At 39.3% G+C, this 20,911-nt stretch overlaps 1 protein-coding gene across 15 annotated transcripts in view; it reads left to right on the forward strand.

Annotated features, from left to right (window-relative positions):
- Positions 1-20,911, forward strand: part of plekha7b (pleckstrin homology domain containing, family A member 7b) — a 68,816-nt gene that overhangs the window by 20,641 nt on the left and 27,264 nt on the right. For 13 of the 15 annotated variants that reach the window (XM_044197851.1, XM_044197899.1, XM_044197879.1 and 10 more), the window contains exons 4-8: positions 9,432-9,515; positions 14,252-14,363; positions 16,126-16,230; positions 16,949-17,021; positions 17,503-17,603. In XM_044197851.1, the coding sequence (XP_044053786.1) occupies positions 9,432-9,515; positions 14,252-14,363; positions 16,126-16,230; positions 16,949-17,021; positions 17,503-17,603 (475 nt within the window). Of the gene's footprint in view, positions 1-5,350; positions 5,541-9,431; positions 9,516-14,251; positions 14,364-16,125; positions 16,231-16,948; positions 17,022-17,502; positions 17,604-19,307; positions 19,667-20,911 lie in introns of those variants that run through there. The other 2 variants (XM_044197960.1, XM_044197967.1) reach the window with 2 other exon arrangements.

Raw genomic sequence — 20,911 nt, forward strand, 5'->3', positions numbered from 1 at the left:
TGTAGAAAAAGTGCTACCACAGTAAATAAGCTTTTAAACTGATGACAAATGCATGATTTAGGTGTGTTCATTTTTGTTTTATTTTTGTGGAATGAAATGTTCTCATGATTGCAGAAGAAGAGGATTTGAAATATAAAAAAAATGCATACTGCCATGCACTTTTCTCTAAAGTATTTTCAAATGTTTTGTTCAGACAGTGTTTTTGAAGACCAATTAGCATAAATGCTTTGTTTCATGCAGCAAACTAAAACTATGGGTGAATCATTGCTGTATTGTGCACAGCACAGTTACAGTGCTCATGCTTTGCTCTGTCAAAGTGTAAAGCAGTACTGCAGCCTAACAGATCCTGTGTGGACAGTAACTGAAGACATGCAGCTGTTGCTGTTGTCCTGCTGAGTGCTGACGTGTTGTTTTTACTTTGCGGCCATATATACTGTGATGACCTACCTATGCTTCATCTTTCATGGTCAAATTCCTTAGTGTCAGTCACTTCTTTACATCTCCTTCTGACCTACAGTGGTTGAAAGCCATGCAAAGCACCCATGGATCCTCTAGGAAATGGAGGCAAGTGGCTCATGTTGTTCATTAGCTCATCTGAGACTGGCTCAGACCTTTGATGATAAAGCTTGACTCAGTGATGTGGAGGTGTGTCTGTATGTTTGTGTGTGTGTCAGTGAACGGAAGCAAAGTGCCTTTGAACCTCCCCTGTTGATGTGCTGATCACAGTGGGGGAAAGACTGTGGCGGGAGAGAAAAGAGACATTGGCTATTGAAGATTTGAAGGCTTGGAAGCTTTGATTCATTTCCTGTCAGCTTATGACTTTTTCAGATTGATTAGACATTTTAAGAGGTCTATTTATTAGAAAATTTGTTATCATTAGATGAGCTCCACTGATAATATCCATGTGCAAGTAAGGGCTACAGTTGGCAGCATCCAAGGCAAGAATTTTATGTATAATTTCAAATGCATTGCTGAAATGGAGAATCGAGAATAGAACAGAGAATAGAAAGTATCCCACTCCCCCTTCCTGAGAACTTTTAGATTTGCCCCATGTCAAGTGTGCAGACATCCACCATGGATTAAAATATGGTCACTATACTTTGTATTGGGTTTTATGATCTTATTTCTCTTTGGCCAGAAACAGTAAGTTGTTCAAAAGTTAAGTAAATTAAACCTTAAAGAAAGCATGGTTTGTTCAGTTTATGAGTAGAACATACAATTTGTCTAGTTGTCATATAAGCTTCCTGTGTTATGGTTTATGGTTTGTAGTTTCCTGTTTTATTTTGTAGTGTTCTGCCTCATGTTTCTTGTGTAGTTTTACTTCTTGTCTTTGTTTGCTTTTCTCGCCAGTTTTGATTGTTTGCCCTGCCCTGATTGGTTTCACCTGTGTCTTGTTTTCTCCCCTCACCTGAGTGTAGTATGTGTGCTTCCTTTGTTCTGTGCCAGTTTGTCTTTGTACACTGTGTCTAGCGTTCCAGTGTTTTCGGAGTGTTTTTGGACCTTTATTTACTTTACTTGAGACTTGTTATCTGCCTGTTTTTGGACCTTGCTTTATCGTGTTTGGACTTTGGATTTTCTGCCTGCCCCTTGGATTTGTTTGCCTGCATCGAACTGCTTTTCTGGTTTCATTGTTTGCCTGCCTGACCATCTCTGTAAGCCTTTTTAGTAATAAGTCACTGAACTGCATCTGCTCTGCCTCTGTGTCTGCGTTTGGGCCCTACTCCCTCATGTTCCCTGTTTCCCTGCTTGATACATGCAGCATCCTGTTTTTTTTAAAAATTAGATTTAACACAATGTTTTAAGGCATTATTGACTGCCACAATTGACTGTGTTTAAGCCCAATGAGAAGCTGCCACCGACAGTTGGTTTCTCAAAACTAAACCCATTAATAGGTTGGGTATGCACACTAATAAATAAAAGGAAATTTAGTACCGCCTGGGTTGAAAACCAGTTAAGCTATGCTTTAGAATTACCTAATTTTAATTGTGTGCAACAGTATAAAACTTTTTTCCCTGCTCGCATTCCCCATAACACACTCATACATTCGCACACTTCAGATTGGGACAATTCTTGTTAGCACAAATGAAGAGATGAAATAAAGATGACTCATGGTTGCTCTGGGTCATCATTATTCAGTGAGTAAGGTGCAGGATAAATCTGTGGTATTAAATATTGACCTAAAGCTGCAGGGACCCTTCATTGATTTATTCCCCAGAGTAATGCTCACCCCAAAAAACTTCCTAACTTTTTTCTTTGTCACAGCATATCCCTGTTGCTATTGATCCCTCGGATAAGTGCCTTTGGAAGTCATTTTATTGTCATGGTTGGAGGCATTATAAAACCACAATTTTTTTGAGTTCCTTCAAATCATCTCTTTATAAATATTTATCAGTCAGCTAAATTTGTGCCATTGGAGCAAAGGAATTGCTGATATGCTCACAGTCCTGTAGGTATCTCTCTCTCTCTAAGGCCATTTTCTCTAACGCTGCAGGCAGTTGCTGGAACAATTTCAGGTTATAACAAGTTTGTGTGCAACTAAGTGTGCAACCAAGAGCTAACCTTCTTGTGTACAAGATATTAATATGGGTTTGTGAAGCCTGTGTTTGTACTAGAGTTAAGCCTCCATTAGTCTTTTGTTGCTGTCTCCTTAGAGTTTGAAAAATATAATTTTAAATTGAGTAGGCATGAAATGAGATGTAACTTATGAGCAACCCCTATTTTTGGCAAAATATTTGAGTTCCCTGACCAGATTCAGGGTGGTGGTTCTTTTTCAGAATTAGTTTCTGCGCATGGAGAGTAGTGTTTCGTTGCATCCTAATTCCTTATTATTGGCCCAACACGTCTTTTTTTGCATTCACTGCAATGCAATTAGCTATTGCCTTGCTTATGTTTTGGAACATTGTGGCCCAAAGGACCATTGTGACTTCAATGAAAGGTGCTGTTAGAACTGTGTGTGTGTTGAATGTTAATAAGGTGACAGCTCTTTCAATTTCTGCCAAACCCTCTGTCTGACAGAGTTACTACAGACACTGGCAAGTCCTTGCACCTGTTTCTGCTCTCCATTGGGCCTATTTGAGCCTGTCTTTGCCACTCTGTGCCCAATGCTGCTTGACTGTTTTGCCAGATGGTTACAGGCTCCATAAAAGCAGAGTTCAGACCAGGGTTTTCCTGTTTCATTGATGCTATTTTAGACTACTGTAAATGCATGCACAGAGAAGCACAACTGCTCTCCGATAAGGTTGTAATAACTGTGTCATACTGTTAACTCATTTTGGAGTTTCTGCAGTTGTAAACAATGAAGATGATGATGATAGTAGTGAATTAGGGCAATGACAGGCCAGTCAGTCAGTGTGCAATGTGTTTGCTTGGCTTCCCTCATTTCTACACTGAGTGACAGTGGAATCTCCCAATAACTCTTTGGAGAGACTGCCTAGATAATAAATGTCAGGAAAATGAAGCTGAGTGAGGCTGCTGCAGTGCTCTGCTATGAAACTGATAAAGGTCAGTCAACATGTGCAAATCCTGCTGCAGAATGCTTATCTCCTTAATGGCTCCCTGTGTCTGGATACTGTGCACAAACCACTGTTATTAAGGCTTAATTAATTTTGCCTGCTAGGCCTGGGATGCTATAGGGTACTTTTGGGGGCCCATGATATCTCTCTCTCACCATATAATGTCCTGTCACACATTCACACTGCCTGGGTGGGGTGTCGTACACACAGAAATTACTATCATTACAGAGTTCAGTATGGGTTCATGGCACCTCATTTGACCTCTCATGTTCATATCTGCAGCCTTTCTTTGATTTGCCTTTGTCTTATTCTTTGGATTATTCTGAAGCATATCGTGTGCACACAAACAGCTTGCTGATATTAATGATACATTCGTTACAGCTAATTGAATTGGTCTGGAAATGAAGTTAGCAGCCCAGCTGAAATAAATGATTGCCGGTGTTTGTTCTCTGGTGATTAGTTGCACAACATTGATTTGTCTTTTACTTCACTCAGAGCTACAATGTAAAGCCAAATGCAGGCTACTATATGACATTTATTACAGCACACTGGTTCAACTGATGAGTATGTGTTTAGCTGCACAGACTCACCTTAACCAGTCAGTGGATGCCTTATTCCTCAACTCAACATGGACCGTAATATTTCTTTTAAATAGGGTTGTATAAGATAGAAGTTTCACTAATCAGCTGATTAAATTCAACATTTAAAATTATATTTATTTTTTTTCATTATATACTCTTGGCCCTAAATGATTCCTCTTGCCTCTCGAGTTTTCAGACACCACACTGATGCTGTGATGCTTATTATGAAGGCTACATGGAGGGAGACAAGAGGCTCTTCTTGCCCTTGTTCATAGCACTAAAAATAATCGCTTGCCATAAGAGCTCTTGTTTCTGTGCTTCTCTGTGGGTTGGAACTTATGTAAGTTTTAGTTTATTACATTGTCTGAATGTTTTTAAATTGAAGAGAGGTGTCATTGAATTAAACTGCTTCTAAATTGAAAATGCATGGGGCAAACAATTAGGGGCGAAACAGCAAACTCAAATTCATACTCTATAGTAGATGCTTTTTTAGTTCCCCAATCCTTGGTTGTCTATCAGTTTCAATATTTACCACAGTCCTACAGTTTGTTGGTACTACCTGCGCCTCCGGGCCACATTCTTCAGGATTAGTTTCAATTCCCTCTTAGCGCAGGTCACAGGTCAATGTCACTGTTAAACCAGCGCCTCAAAAAGTAGACACCAATGACCCTGAAGTGTCCTTGAAGGGGCCCAAGAAGTTCAAGCGCTAAGTGTTTTACAAGTTGCAATATATTTCTGCATCCTGGTTTAAATACTCAACACTTGTGTTTATTATCAATGTTGTGGTCATTACTTGAAAAGTTTGAAGGATCCCCGCCTAAACCAATATACGGACTGCACAGCAGATCATTAGCCAAAGCTGATGTGAATGCTGCAGGTGTGTGAGTGTGTGTTTAAGAGATTTAAGAGTTTCATTATTGAAGGAATTTTGACAGCACATTAGCAAGTTTTGACACCAACTGGCAATAATTGAACAGAGTGAACAGACCTTTTGACATTTTTCTGCTGCTTTGACCAAGGTACAGTATGTCCACATCAAACAGCAGCTACATAACATAAAGAGATGATGTTTAGCAAATTCAATTCTGGGAAAAGGGGAGTGAGAGGTGGAGAGAGGGAAGTACAAAATGGAAAGGGAGGGGGATCTGATAAGCAACTGAGGTATTCCCTGATGGGAGGGAGTTACATCTCTACCATCCACCCAGCAAGTGTGGGGTGAAACTGTCAGACAGCACGCTTGAGCAGGAGGAAGCAGAGATAAAGAGCTCCCCCTCCTGCTCTCATCCTGCTGGTTCCACTTTATTTTGCCCTTTGCGGATGCTAGCTGCTACGAGAGACCCTCTCTGTATCTTCCACCTGCCCTGATCATGCCGAAAGGATTTCCATGACCTGCAGCACCACAGCGAGTCTAGCAGCTGATTCACGATGATTCACTCTCTCACAGCAGGTGAGACTGTCTCCACTGTGTGCATGATACTGCAGAGCATAGTAAGTAGCAAACAGAAGCAGAGAGATCTGCGCTAGTAGTGGGTACAGTTTTGGAAGTTTTTTTTCTTCTCGCTGGGATTTTATTTTCTAAGGGAGAGTGATATAAATAGACACGGGATTTGAGACTGTAAGCAGATGGTGTGATCCCATTTGATGTGTGTTGTGGAGCAGTTTGGAGCTCCAGTGTAATTCTATTGGTGTGAGAAAGAGAGAGAGGTGTTGAAACCACAGAGCCGTGCCCCTGGTACCCCTGCTGCCAAGACTTAGCCCTTGTGTTGGACAGGGATTACTCTGAGCCTATTGTTTTGCTGAAAAAAATTGGTGTGGCATTCCAGGGCTGAACCATGGACTCCAGTTGTTGCAGTATTGAGAGAGAGAGGTGATTTGAGCTGCAGTGCTGCTGTTTTTTTTTAACGTATTTCTTAGGTGAAGCTTTGGCTGAAATCAAAATCAGGTTGCCATTCTATTCTCAGGTTACTCACTATTAATAGTTGAGTTTGCCTACTTTACATCAAAGCCAACTCCTTAGAAAATCCTTAATTTGCTGCTGTAAGGGTCTATGCATAAGTTTGGTCACAAAACTGGTAGTTTTACTTTATATATGGTAGTTTGTGACTGAGAGACACCTCTTTTCTCAGCTAGGATTGAACTCAGTCTTGTTTACATTGTGGTAACACTTCTACTGTACATGTTAACACTGCTACATCGAGAAAAGCCCCCTTGAGGCTCTCCACAAGGAGAGATGCCAGTCATTCTTTCTCGTCTTTATCTGGCCCGATGGAAGCAGAAACTCTACTTGACCTGATGGTTAGTGTTTTGGGGCCCTGTAACATGCTAATGGTGTAAGGCAGTGCCTGTTTTTGGAATGAAAATTTCCCTGAACCATGATCTGTGTCTAACATAGAACTTCTCTCAGGATAAGTACTGTACAGTGACACAAAATATCTCTATCGAGGTGGAGATATTTTGTTGATTCTCTCATCTTTTGGTCTGTTGAATTATTATCAGCATATGCTACCAATGAATGAATATTTACAAAAAAACTAGTGCTGTATATTGTTATATTAGCCTACTTAGGTGCCAGTGGTTTCTTTTTCAATTGTTATATTACAGTATGTGTACTGTAGTATAAGAAAGTGGAGTAAAGTGAGGTTTTTGTAATAAGTAGCTTTTGTGTGGTGTAAGTAACTTAGCTTTATTATGATCTGAAAACAAAAGTAGAAGATAAATAGAAGATAAATAAACTGAATAACTTCAAAAACTACATGTATGTTGGTTTCATTAGATTTATTTATGCATTAACAAATAAGCATCTTATTTAGAGGTAGAGATATAAGTAATAGCTTGGTATTACTGTGTCTATGTTTACACCATGTCCTTAAGATGTGTTTGACTAGTTCAGAAATCAGAAATACTTTATTAATTAATTATTAATTAGAACTGCTGTGATTGTGAATGATTCACTTGAAGATTGGCTTCACTCAAATCAAGGCGATCTAAATCATCTTTCAAAAAGAAGCAGAGATGACTGTAAGGTGGTTTTGTTTTTTACCTCGAGTAATGTATTATGACAATCTATGATTTATGTAGAGTCACTACACAGAATCATATTTGTGACATTAAATTCTAGCAACTACATCTGAGTGGCACTGACAAAAAAGCTGTTTCTCCAATACACAATCTAGAAGGAACTGTGCTACAGCTCATCTGCAGTTCATTTTCCCTTTTGGGACAATATTGTCATAAGCATTGATGGAACCTAGTTTTCTGCAAACAAATAGCCCTACAGTGCTGCAGTGTTTGTACACTAACTGGGGATGCTTCAAATTCCGTGACAAATAGTTCAGAAGTAATGCGACTAAAACAAAAGCCTCAAAGAATGCAGATTCCTAATTAACAGGGGATGCTGGTGCAGTGCTGAATGCGCCCAGTGCAGCTCAGCAAATTATGAGTTGTTACCAGGAAAAAGCCTGGTCAAGCGTGTGTGTGTGTGTGTATATGTGTGTTTGTGCATAAATATGTGATAAAGAGCTGTTTTTACGAGTGTATGTGTAGGTTTATGTATTGTTTATATTTGATGTCATGTGTGCAGAATCACTCTGCATCATTCCTGTTCAATACACCCTCTGAACTTCTCTGAAATGTCAACTCATAAATCTTTCCACCCTGCTCAGTTTGTCTCCCCTCCCTTTGCTGCATGGTGATGCAGTGAGACACCACTTTATGTTTGTTTCATTCTGGACCTTATAGTACTGACGTTTTGCAGCTGCCCTTCAGAGGATTCACCCCTTACTGTTGGATATATAGTCATTTATTTACCCTTGGTACACTTTAAGTTAGGATAGTGTAAACGTGTTTATCTTGGCTTTCTGTTTATCTGTACCTGTGTGTATGTTTATGAAAAAGCAGCACAAGGATTTAGCTTCTGCACAGCAGTATTTACTCTATGGTTTTATTGCACGCTTGTGCACAGTATTTCACAGCTTCTATTGAAGAATAGTGTTATGGTTTTTCTGCTGTAATAAACTGTGTATGGTGGCGATGGGAGAAGATAAGAAAGGGTTAAGGGGAATGAAATACAATACTAACAAAAGCCAGACTTGAAAGCATAATATTGTAGTTCAGTACATTATCACACTCACTCTCTCCAGTTTTTCAGCCAAACTGAATCAGACAAGACAAGACAGCTGTCTTCCTCACTAGCTACACCTGAGTAGAACACACAGGCCTTTGCTGCTGGATATTCAGAATGGCAGAGGAGTTGCCAATGCTGGAAATTCTTCCATAACATTACATTGTCTAATGTCTCTACAGAACACATGTTTCTAAAGCTCCACATTTTTATATGTGCATACAAAATAAAATTGAAAAAGTCTCTGATGCATTAAGGATCAGAAAGCCAGCAATGTCTCAAGGGATGTGTCACAGTGTGAGGGGATAATGGATGCCAGCATTGAGTACCAGTGGCAACTAACTAATCCTGGATAGCCGTATACTTTAAAGGCCCTCTGCAGTAATGGGGCTTTCTGTAAATAGTGAGAGAAACTAAATGAAATGGAACGCTAAACACAATGAATGATTGCAGCTTATCCAGCCATGATGGTTAGATGATAAGGTTGGGCATGGATAAATACATCAGTGATTAAAAGTGGATTAAATCTCTTTTTTTATAAATCATAAGAAACATCAGCCAAGTACATTATGAGAAAGAAGTAGATCAATCCGGCTCTGCTTCAATGTGTCAGACCAGGGTTGTTGATCTTTGTCAATATATTTGACAAAAAATGTGTAGATTTATCTCAATACTTCAAGACAGTGTTGTATAGCTACTAGATATTTTCTGGGTTTTGTTTTATTTTGTTGTAAAACTGTAAATGAAATAGCCCAAATCTTGTTCTTGCCTAGAAACATACAAAAGACAACAACAAATAGAAACAGAGTCATGGCGTAATATTTCAATCCTCTCAATACCAGCACCACTAGCCACTTGTCTAATTCTTATTCTATCCTGTGACAGTAACATGCATTCATGCTCTAGTTAAAGCAATGAATGGCCCCATCTAACTGAAATCAATAACGCCTAGCAAGCTGGCTTAGGGAGAGTGCTGATCCCTACACTTTGTGTAGAAGAATATGAGCTGTGGTTCCTGGCCTGGCTGCAGTGCTACCATAGATTTTTTTTCACAGTTGACTGAGGCGTTAATTGTAAGCTAAACTTTTGTTGTAACCTCAAACAGCAGCCAAATAGAAGTATAGAAGCACGTGATCAGGCAGGAATCTGATTAATGACTTGATACTAATTTTGTTTTCCCTCCATCCTTGCTCTTTTCCATCTCCCTCTGTCCTGCAGCCACAACCTGAGGACTACATCGTTTCGACACCCTGTGACTGGACAGATTTCCCCAGAAAACACAGAATACACACTGCAAGACAGGTGAGTGGTTCTTTTTTTCCGGGGAATGATGCATATACTGCATGCTTAAATGTATAGATAGGTTAGTTCAAGGTAATGCGGTGGGAGTCCAGAAATAGACAGGGAAATAGCCTGTCACCCTCCCTGACAAAGCATATCATGGGTCGGGGTGGGAACTGCAGTCATAGTCGTAACACTAAAGGAGCATATTTTAAATCAAATTATAAATTAATATATTCATTACAATTATGGTATTCATAACTGACGGCACTCACTTGTCAGTGGCTTTGGATCCTGGAGACTGTCAAGTATTATTTCTCAAATTGTTGCCTTAATAGGATTTGTGGTAATGGCATAGCTGACGTTCTAATATTCTTTTGACCGTGTTCACATCACATCTGGAGTCATGAATCTGTCTCATCAATCAGCCAAGTTATGCTTATGTTGGCTAAATTTCTGGTCCATCCGGGCTATTTTTCTCAATGAGTTGAAGTCATAAAATGGAAACCTGCCTGTGTGCTTCTGACTTGGACATTGATAAATTTTTATGTCCCAAGTAAGTTTTTAATATTGTATATTAAATACCAACATGCCACTGAAATTTTGAGAATTGGAATTGTACTAGAATGGTGACATTGCATTGTTTTTATTTAGTAAAGTATATATTACCATGGCATGGCAGTTGAATTTATTGTTGTGGTTTTATGTCCTTGTGTGAATCTCATCCTGCAAAGCCATCAAAGCTGTATGGCAGGTTTAGAGCACAATATAAAGCAGCAGGTGTCTGATCGTATTTAAGCTGGCTGGTGTAAGATGATCATGCATAGCAGAGATTCCACTATAGGCAGAAACAGAGACAAGCATGTGACCTCCACATTCTCAGTAATTAAAAGATGTTCTCTTAAGGAATGCAAAACTGATTGTGATTCATCTGCATCCTCCACTGTCATTCATTTCCTGAAACTCTCCATAATGCCTAGTTCAGTTCTGTTGAGCCATGGATTTGTGTACCATCAAGGGGCTTTAAAGTTACGGTTGCATATTTTCAACAGTGATAGAATGATTATTTTACTTAGAAATGCCAGTCATAATCTCTTTAAGCTATTGGTAAGAATAGCATCAGTTTTATGCCCTTCTCACAGCAACACGACAAGGATGTCATGAAACTGACAGGACAAGGTTAAGAAACCTAGTCTCAGCATATACAGCAAGCGTAGTCAAATTCTGCATATGTAATTTTAATTTTTATTATTAAAGGAACACTCCAACATATTTCTTACATACTGTCCGTCCTGCTGTCCCTACGAACTCCTGAAATCACAGCAGTCGCCTCTGTGTTGGCAACTACTGTAAGAGAATAGTTGCGCTTTCAGCAAACAGACTGAAGGAGTTCAACCAAAGTCATTTCTGAACAACAGCCAGGACAGGCATGTGCTTAAAGACAGACTCTGGCTTCAGCTCCACTCCATATTTTTGAAATAGATAATCACAGTTGATCAGCCTATGTACTGATCTGTTGATCAACAACTTCTTCTCCTCATCTCTAAAAAACGATGTACTTGGCTATTTTGATGTGGTGAATGACACATCGTACAGTTTTGGGATGAGCATAGAACCTCAGTGAGTTCCCTGGAGACTCGCATTGGATTGAGGACAGAGCAGGAAAAAGAGCTTCAGGAGGCCTTTCCCCATGGAGAGGTCGATCAGCCTATGCTTTGCTGGCCTGAAGGCTTTGACTTTGTTATGGATTATCACACTATGATCAATTTGCCAACTATCCTCATGTACACCCACTGCACAAGGATTAAAAACCGTCAAATTTCCGTCATAGCAAGAGAAGCAGGGAGAGATGGATTTTAGTCTCTTACCCCCTTCTACACTTCATGATGTGAAATATGACTCCTCTCCACCACATGCCACAACAAATCTCCTGGGGAACTATTCCACTGACAGTGGTGGTAAACAGTATGAAAACTTCACATAAAACAGCAGCATTCCCTTGATATGACAGAAACATCCTGTAAAAAAGCTGGCTGAAGTCCAGGCTATGAGTGCAGATACTGTAAGTTTTGTTCCATTGTGGCCTCTCTCTTTTTCCCCAGCATTTTTTTGCCTTAGTCTGTGACAAACATATCTAGCTTATCTCCTTTTCCTTAGCTTCACTGTAGTGCGGCACACAAAGCAGGAAAAAACAACAAGGGTTAGTGCTGCTTTTAACCCCTTTGCGGAACAATGCAGGGGGGCGGTGGCAGTGTTGTCAAAGAGACAGGTCACACATTGTTTCCTATTGTAAGCTTACTCTTGCAGTCAGGAAGAGGCTCTGCCAAGTACTGGACAGTTGCATGTCAATAATACTAGTTTACTGGCTGCAGATTGGGTTTCAGAATGCTGCAGAAATTTCCCTACCTTATACTATCTTAAGAAGTGATATATGTCATTTTCTAGGCCTATGAGAGGGAATATGAACAAATTATTCAAATAAACACTGGCGTCATAGTGGCCCTTGGTGCCTGACCTGGTGGTTCCAGCATCACAGAAATAGCCTTCATCCTGGTATTTTCAGTCACAGAGTTTACTAAGAATAGTGCAATTTAACACCCATAATGTCAGTTCAGAGAAAAATGGACAGGTTGGTTTAGGCTAACAAGAAGTCTACAAGAAGTGCAGTCACTGAACTTCACTGAAAAATATTGAAGTTGGGCTATAGCATCTAAATATTGTACCAGGTTCCACTAGTATTACCTGGGAACAAGAAGGTGAGGCTACAGTGAGCATGTGATCACCAAAACACGATGACAGAATTTTGGAAAAATATTATTTGATTTGGCAAATCACAATTTCTATTGTGTCATAGAGATGTTAGGTCCAGAGTTTGGCAAAAGCAGCATGACAGCAGTCCATGGACCTGTCCTTGGTTGTGTTAAAGGATGGTGGTGTTGGTGGTGTAATGGCAGGGGCACACCATATGCCTCATCAGTGCCATTGTTGCTGACCAGTTTCTGAGACCTTGTTAAATCAAATTGATCTTCACTGTCTACAGTTTTCCTGTTATATATGATGCACATAGGACAAATCAAAAGCTGCAGCAGCCTAGAAAAAGTCTTTGAAATTGTGAGAGTGAATACTAGGTGATAACTGGAGAAGAAATATTTAAAGCTACCTTTTCTAACAAGTATATTGTATTCATATTGTATTATTGCTTGCTTGATTTTGTTTTTATATGTATCTATTCATGAGTGTCTGCTAACTTAATTTTATTGTACTTGTGCAGTGACAGAGAAAATCTTACACTGACATTTCTTTTCTACATTAGTGTTTGATCATAAACTGCCTCTGTGTTATTCTGTGCTGAAGGTTTGAGCGGTTTACTACCTCATTACATTAACCTTTAGGAGCTACTGTGGATGAGGCATCACACAAATAGTTATTGGTTCAATTGTGGGCAGCCCCTGTATTAAGTTAATTTCTTATTCCCTTTCTCCACTGTCTTTGATGTATAGTTTATATCAAGAGTTAAATAAAACAACAACAAAAGCCAAATGTTCAAAAGTTATCAATCATGGCTAAATTGACCACAGTAGAGTGAGGAAAACATGCTAACATTATTTTTTCCTGAATGTAGTACGGTAAATGAATACGGTAATGACACAGCAGGGAGGTGAAGAGCTTGGGGCACACAGGTAATTAATAATCCTCTAAATAAAGAAACACAACTTTATTTCAGAGTTTAAGAAACACCGTGACAGTTCAGAATGAGACTTTCTGATAATTATACCAACAATGATGCTGACTTTGAAACCCCAGATCATGAGGAAAAACAACCACTACTGTGAAAATGTTACTACTATCTATCTGATGTTATTAGTATTACTATCTTCATATAAAGATAAATGTATTCATAAATCATGAATTTACCACTCAAAAAGAAAATTAACTCTAACTGTTCTACCAAGAAGACACATGTACAGTGTACATTTCTACACATAGCAAACCTCTGTGGCTATGCATGATACAGTTTTCCAGCTGCTATGTCCATAATACTGCAACAATACAAGCTTAATATCTGGATGATATTTCATTGTTGGATTTGCCATTGCAGTAAAACACTTTGTCTTTTTTTTTTACCAGAATAGAAATGTACTGTATTTACTATGGTAGGTTGAGGCCCAAAATACCTTATTTAAATATTTCTAATAATGTGGTCTGCAATACAAAAATGTGTTATTTTACATCAACCTGTCACTGAAACTGTATGAGCTATGCTGTATTTCTTCCATGTTGATTTTTCTGGAGCCATACAAAAACGATTATGTCATGAAGAAATGTGAGGTGGGATGTGGACTCCTTAGCAGCTGTCCAAAGATAGTGTGTGTGTGTGTGTGTGTGTGTGTGTGTGTGTGTGTGTGTGTGTGTGTGTTTGCGTGTCATCTGTGCATATGTGCTTTAATACTTTTTTTGGCTTGTTATCTGGATGTGTATAAGTGTGTGCCCAGGGGTGTGTGTCAGACCAAGTGTCACTGAAGGGTTTGGAACACAAAGCTTCCACTGTTAAAACATCCACTGCAAAGCCATTGGCTATGACAGGTCGCATGGCGGTGTCAGGAAATAGTCATATCCTTTATATCTGAAAGCTCAGCACAGCGCTGCGCTCTGGTTCCCTGCGTGTCTTTAGTTTGTCAGAGGAGAGAAGTATCACAATCCAATGCTTCTCATCCTGTCTGTATTGATCTTCTTCTACGCTGCTTTCTCAACTATAGGTTAGAATCCCGTATGTCCAAGTCAGCAGCCAATCAGAGATCCCCCAGCATGGTCACAGAGTCCCCCAAGGCTGTGACCTCAGCAGCAGTGGACGCCACCTCAGGGTCAAAGGTGAGCATCAGTGTTTCTCTTCTCTGAGAGCCCAACCGTTTATGTTGAGTATGTTTTACGTGTGTTAGTTTTACTGTAAAACCTAAACTTTCAAAATCAAACAACATTTAACATTTATCGTAATTGACGAAACATTTCTTTTTAGGGTAGTGAATTGCTTTAGGAGCTCTCTTGATGCTCATGTTGATAAATTGGTTTAATAAACTCTAGAAGACATTATCTTGTTCTGATTAATGGCCACAGAGAACAATAATTTTGTAATTTTTCAAGCATAATAAAACTCAAATACACATCCTGTGGGACTGGACAGGGGTGTGGATTACAGTATGCATCTTTGTGATAAACTCGCTGTTGTTTCCACAGTAATCATGGAAATATTCGCTGCATACATGTTTTGTCAGTGAATATGGGACACATCACAGAAGCATGCTAATGCTACCCCTGGAAGCTGACAGACAGTCCTACTTTACTTTTACAGTTGCCAAACCAGTTGACTGTTTTCTAGCAGAACACACGTTAATACTGGAATAAATTTCAACTTAGAGACAACTATTTCTCTGAGGGACTTTAATGTTTTACTTGTTGATATTTTTTACTGAAACGATGAATTAGTCGATCTACGTAAAACTGATGAGCAACTATTCTGATAATTGATTTACAGTTTACATAATTTGTTAAGCAAAAGTGCCAAATATTTGCTGGATCCAGCCCCTCAAATGTGAACCTTGCTGCTTTTCTCTAATATGACAGTACACTAAATATCTTTGGGTTGTCAACTGTTGATCTGACAAAACAAGCAATAATAAAGACGTTGGTCTCTTGGAGCTTGTGAAGGACATTCTTAACTAATTTCTGACATTTTACAGACCAAATGATTAACCAAATGTTTGAGAAAATAATCTGCAGATTAACAGATAATGTAAAAAATACTACTTTGTCTGTGTTATGATTGTTTTGTGTGACTCACTCACCTCACCTTTTGGTCCCTCTGGTGTTTTTCATTTTGTCTAATTAAAACATGTCACATTTATGACTGTATAAGGAATTGGGTATGCGTATTTGTCCCCTCAACATTTGTGTCTTCTTTTAGCCAGCTGGTCAACCCGACAACCCAGGTATTTCTGTAGAAAAGCACCTGAGATGATCGAGTTTTTACAGAGAATATGAAGTCTGAAATGTCTAAGTCTAAAAATATGCCTGATTATAAATGGATGCAGGCATCCACAGGAATAGCCAGTTGGTATTTCCTCTTTTCATTATGGGTGTTAAAAGAAGAAGGTTCCAGGAAAGAAGGCCATTTTACTATTTTGAAAGACTGTTCCTTCATGCCAAGTAACTATCCAGTGGTTCTCAAACTTTTTCATCCCCCCTTCAGAAGCCCAAAAAATCATGACCCCCCCACCCTCGTGTAAACTGATATAATGTTTATCAATCTTTAACAATATTGGGGAAACTACTGGTAAAACAAGTCAGGTTGAATTAAAATTAAAATTAAAAAAGGATTTGGGTCAGCAATATAGCCTTGCTAGCATCAGCATCTTGTTATTGTTATATGTTTATTGTCCCCACACAAACCACATTCATTGAACTCCTGGTCATCCACACACACCCCTGCATTGGATCTCCCCCCCAGTACAGTACATACAGTACTACTCTATTAATCACTGTATGTTACCTCAGGTAAGCAAAGTAAATTGGGTTACATTTCTTCACCAAAGCCACCACAAAATGAACTCTACTGGATTTTCTTTGCTTTCTGCAGGGCTCCAGAGGTACAGGGAAAGTACACAGTTTTGGCAAGAGGGATCATGCTATTAAAAGAAACCTCAACATCCCAGTGGTGGTGAGAGGCTGGCTCTATAAACAGGTGAGCTGGGGTTCCTCTGCTCTTATTGTGAGTCTGAAAAAAAGACCCCACCAGGCTAGGAGTATCTAGCAGCACATGTTAAAGAGTCAACACATGTTAAAATCTGTCACAGTGAGAATATCAGTCACAGTAGTCCCATAGTCAGATATTACCTTCCTTGCAAAAGGATTCTTCACTTTACAACAGGAGTAGAGCAGGAGTTAGATAAACATGACAGTTTACATCATTGTTTTGAGGGTTTCCCTACTGTTAGTGGGTCTTTGTGGTTCCTCTGTGGTTCCCTCTTTCCCTGTATATAGTCTGTGTCTTTCTAATTCTTTTTAAGAATAATCTATCATTTTGTGTAGAATCTGATGTCCTATGAACTGTAACATTTACAAAATGAAGGCTCAGACTGCCCTTACAAAACCCTTGTAATCTGGGCTTGAGTGTCGCATGAGAACACATAATCCTAAAAAGTATCAAACAAAAAAAGCACAGACCAATCCCAGAGTTAGATACCTACAGTACTGAGTTAAATGTAGAGGCTGTAGTTTTGTGCAAATGCTGCCATTAAAAAAACTTAAATGAAATTAAACTATTGTTCTAATGATATGCACACTGCTAATGAGTGCTGTATTCCCAAACTACACTTTTTAATTAAAATGTGAATTAAATTGTGTTCCTGCAAGGAGGATTTTCTAAATACACTGTGTTGCATTTCCCCCTTCACCTCCAGGACAGCTCTGGAATGCGACTGTGGAAACGGAAGTGGTTTGTTTTGTCAGACTACTGCTTGTTTTACTATAAAGGTGAGTCTATGAAAAGTGCACTCAGTCAGAGTTTAACAGACAAAAATTAAAATGGTCTTGATTGTTAAATCAGACATACAAACCTTGGGTGATCTCTTCTGAGGGAAGATACATTTCTTGATTAATGATGGTCTATAATGAGATGTATGACATATCTTGCTATCTCTTCCTCCCACTTCTCCTTTCTTGTGTTTTATTATTGGATGTAATCTGTGCTTGTGTTGCCAGAGCATCTACCTCCTCTCCTCCATTAATCACACTGAATAATAAATAAGCCACATGCCACCTCGTGCCACATGCTGCCACATGGCCTCGTCCAGACAAGAGTCACCCATGAATTATGCCTCACTAATTTTCCTGCTGTTCATAAATATGCAGTCACTCGTAAACATCGTAAAAGATCTTGGCAGAATTAGAGATTGTTGTTTTGGATGTCTGTAACGATAGTCTGTGTGTCGTGTTGTGTGTGCTTGCTTCACAGACAGCCGAGAGGAGACGGTTCTGGGTAGCATCCCTCTGCCCAGTTATGTCATTGCACCAGTTGAGCCTGATGACCACATAAACCGCAAATACGCTTTCAAGGTAACGTTGACGTAGCATTGAATCAGATCTATAAAAGAAGTTATCATGTCCATGTGTAGCCAGCAAAACTTGTTCACTACTTACAGTTTTTCTAAGAATATTCATTGCTACATCACTATTTGATACCGATCCTCACAGACTGCTACTGTGGTCTCTCTAACACAAGGCTGGTTGGGTACTCCCTGCTGCCTTGATCGCATTCTCGTTTTTCCTTTAAGTTTTTTTCTTGTTTTTTTTGAAGACATGATTAACTATTAGGGATGGGTATTGAACTGAGTACCAACCAAAATGATGCTCTGTGTCTGTAGCACACAGTTAAATTATATATTAAATTATAAAAACAAATTATCAAAGTAAGGCACTGCTACTCAGAAAATTTCAACTTATGTTCACATTTTTGTGCAAGAAAGGTTTTGCATGCAACTCAGCTACTGAATTATATGAAGACTTCTTTCTGAAGTGTAGTTGTGTGGAGTCCGAAGGAACTTCTGACCTTCTGGTCGGTGACCTTTTTTTTAACACGAACCCAGTGGTGGGTGTTACAGTGGTTGGCTGCAGTACAACCCTTTATGTATTCTGCTCACAATTTCTAAAGAGTAGACGATCTATTCATATTAGCATATGCATTTCAGGTAAAGCAGACTTGTGTCTGATTTTATTCACCTATTGTGAGCAGCGGCAGAAGGAAATCTTCACTGTGTGCCGGTAGACCTACCACTGTCTTGGGAGAGGCTGCAGCAGTGCAGTCTTCAATACGGTGTGCACAGTGCAAGAGCTTTGTTCTTTCACTGAAATCTGAATGGCACATAACTCGCCTGTTATACTGCACCTAGTGAGCCTGCACACATATGGTAATAGTGTCATTTTTATTTGAAAGTATGCGACAGAACTTTCCTTGCATGCGGCAAAGTCTTTTTCTCTTTTCCCTCTGTGAATTCTGCCAGAGGACAGCAAACAGATTTCTGTCTTCTGGTTATTGCAAAAGTGTTAACATTATCAAGCTCCTCCTTTGTGGAAACACAGAGCTTGTTGCAAAGAACAATAGTGCCTGAATGTTTGATGCACCACTGCAGCTTCAGGGCATTCTGTTGCAATCCTTTCAGCTCCTTTGTACTTTGGCTTTTGTTCTTGGATTCTGTGTGTGTCTGAGTATGAGTGCATGTCTGTGTGTGTATGAATGTGTGTGCTCGTCTGGTATGTATCTTTTTAAAGATTATATTACATACTGTGGAATTTGTGTGATGATTATGCTGCTGGGAATATTAATTATACATTCAGCCTATTCACCATCTCCTCCCACCACTTGCTGGGGAGTGTATGTAAGGTTAGGTGAAAGGAGCCTGGGCTCTGGTGTAACACCCTGTATTTAAGAGATCTCTGTTCCCCTCAGCTCTCTCTGAGCCATCATGCATTAAAGAGCAGGAGATTTCATTATGTGTATCTGAGGTGCTTTGGAAAATTTCAGTTACTGCTAAGTAAGCATGACAACAGCTCAGTAGATGTCTGATGTTGTTTAACAATGGGATGTTTCAGACTGTTGGAGCCTCTGACATGTACGGTGAATTACAGACTACAGTTTGTGCTGGCCTGAAATAATGAGTTGAAATAATGGACTAGAGATGGTGGCACTAAAAATATTCTCAAAAGATTGGTTGTGGGAAACAGGTTGTATATGTTAGTACAGTACTTAGATGAAATATTTATATTTTAGTATTTTTTTACCTTCCTTCAAGCACTGCAGACTGTGCTGTGATGCCACGATGATGTGCCTGATTGTAAAGTATCAAAACAAGTTTGGTGCGGCCACTCTTACTCATTCTTGCTTCTGTGATGACTGCCATAAGACTACAGCTGGAGTCATTTCTGTTCTTTCTTTTTGAGTCAGCACTGATCTGCTGTAACTTCCTGTTCTCTTATTTTTGCTCATCTCACTGTGTTTCTCTCACTCCCTGTTGGTCAATTGCCTCCCATTGTGACCTGGTGTGTGTGCGCTGGCGGAGTGAGTACTGTTCTCTGCGGTCGACCATCCTGAATCACACAGGCTTCCTGTCTTGCATGAATAGGTATTTGATTTCACTTTAGCCTCATCAGTGGGACGCCTCAGCTCATTTTGTTTCATATAATGCTAGTAGCTGCTGAATGCACATTTCTAAATGTGCATCAAAGTCTTACCATGTACAGGCATGACTACAGTCATCTATAGGCAATGCCAGAGCACATAGGGGTGCCATTAGTTAATAAACCACTTTGCTGTGGTACAGCAAAAAAAAAAAAGCTTTTGTTTTACATGCACAGTGCAGTATTTGGACAGTGACATATTTTATTTTTGTATTGTATATTTTTGGCACTGTACTCCAGCAAATTGGATTTGAAATGAAACACAGAAAATTGCACATTCAGTGCAGGACTCATAATTCTTTTTATAGTCCCCCAATCCTCGGACAGTGTGAGGGGACAACGACAAGGCTACAGTACCTACACTGTTCACCCAATATGGGTGTACTCAAGTCAAAGCGAGAGTCAACACTTTAACCTCAGTCATCATTTCATTTCAAATCCAACAGACCACAGAGTGTTTTTTATTCATGTGGTCAATGGGTAGAGCATGACACTCACATTGCCAAGTTTACTCATTTGATTAATCTCATAAACGTTGATGCTCAGTGGCTCTGGTATTTGTCTTGTTGCTGCATATCACTTATCACACTCTCATCATCATTGGAGTGGTGGGACGACAGGGTCTCAGTCATTTTTCCCACACTCTTCTCTAATTTCATTGCATTTCATTGGATGTCTGTTGCCATCAGCAATTTGCCCCCTGCTGTACATTCATTATTTTTATATTGTTTTACAGTAGAAAATACAATATAAACTGTAAACTTGTTTCTCTACATCTGTTTTGAAGCAGTGTTTGGCTTCTCACATATTGCCTAAAGATGATTTTTTATTTTTTTGCTCCCCAGTAGCTCACCTGGTAGAGCACATGCCCCATGTACAAGGCTGAGTCCTTACGGCAGCGGTGTGGGTTCAAATCCACCCTCTCACATTTCTTGTCTTTCTTCAGCTGTTCCTATTGAATAAAGGCAAAAAGCCCAAAAAATAATCTTAAAAAAAATTGTAATATCAATTGTGACCTGCTTTGAGCATTATAACAGACTAATAAAAGGACAGAGCTCCCTTTACAATTAAGCCAACTTTGCACTAATTATACATGTTTATACAGTATTTTATTATTCTGTAGGTGGAGTTCTATTTGTGAGGATACATATGATAAATCAGGATTGTATCTTCATAATTACTGAAGGACC

Source organism: Siniperca chuatsi, linkage group LG1, assembly GCF_020085105.1.
Source record: "Siniperca chuatsi isolate FFG_IHB_CAS linkage group LG1, ASM2008510v1, whole genome shotgun sequence".
NCBI classification, from domain to species: Eukaryota; Metazoa; Chordata; class Actinopteri; order Centrarchiformes; family Sinipercidae; genus Siniperca; species Siniperca chuatsi.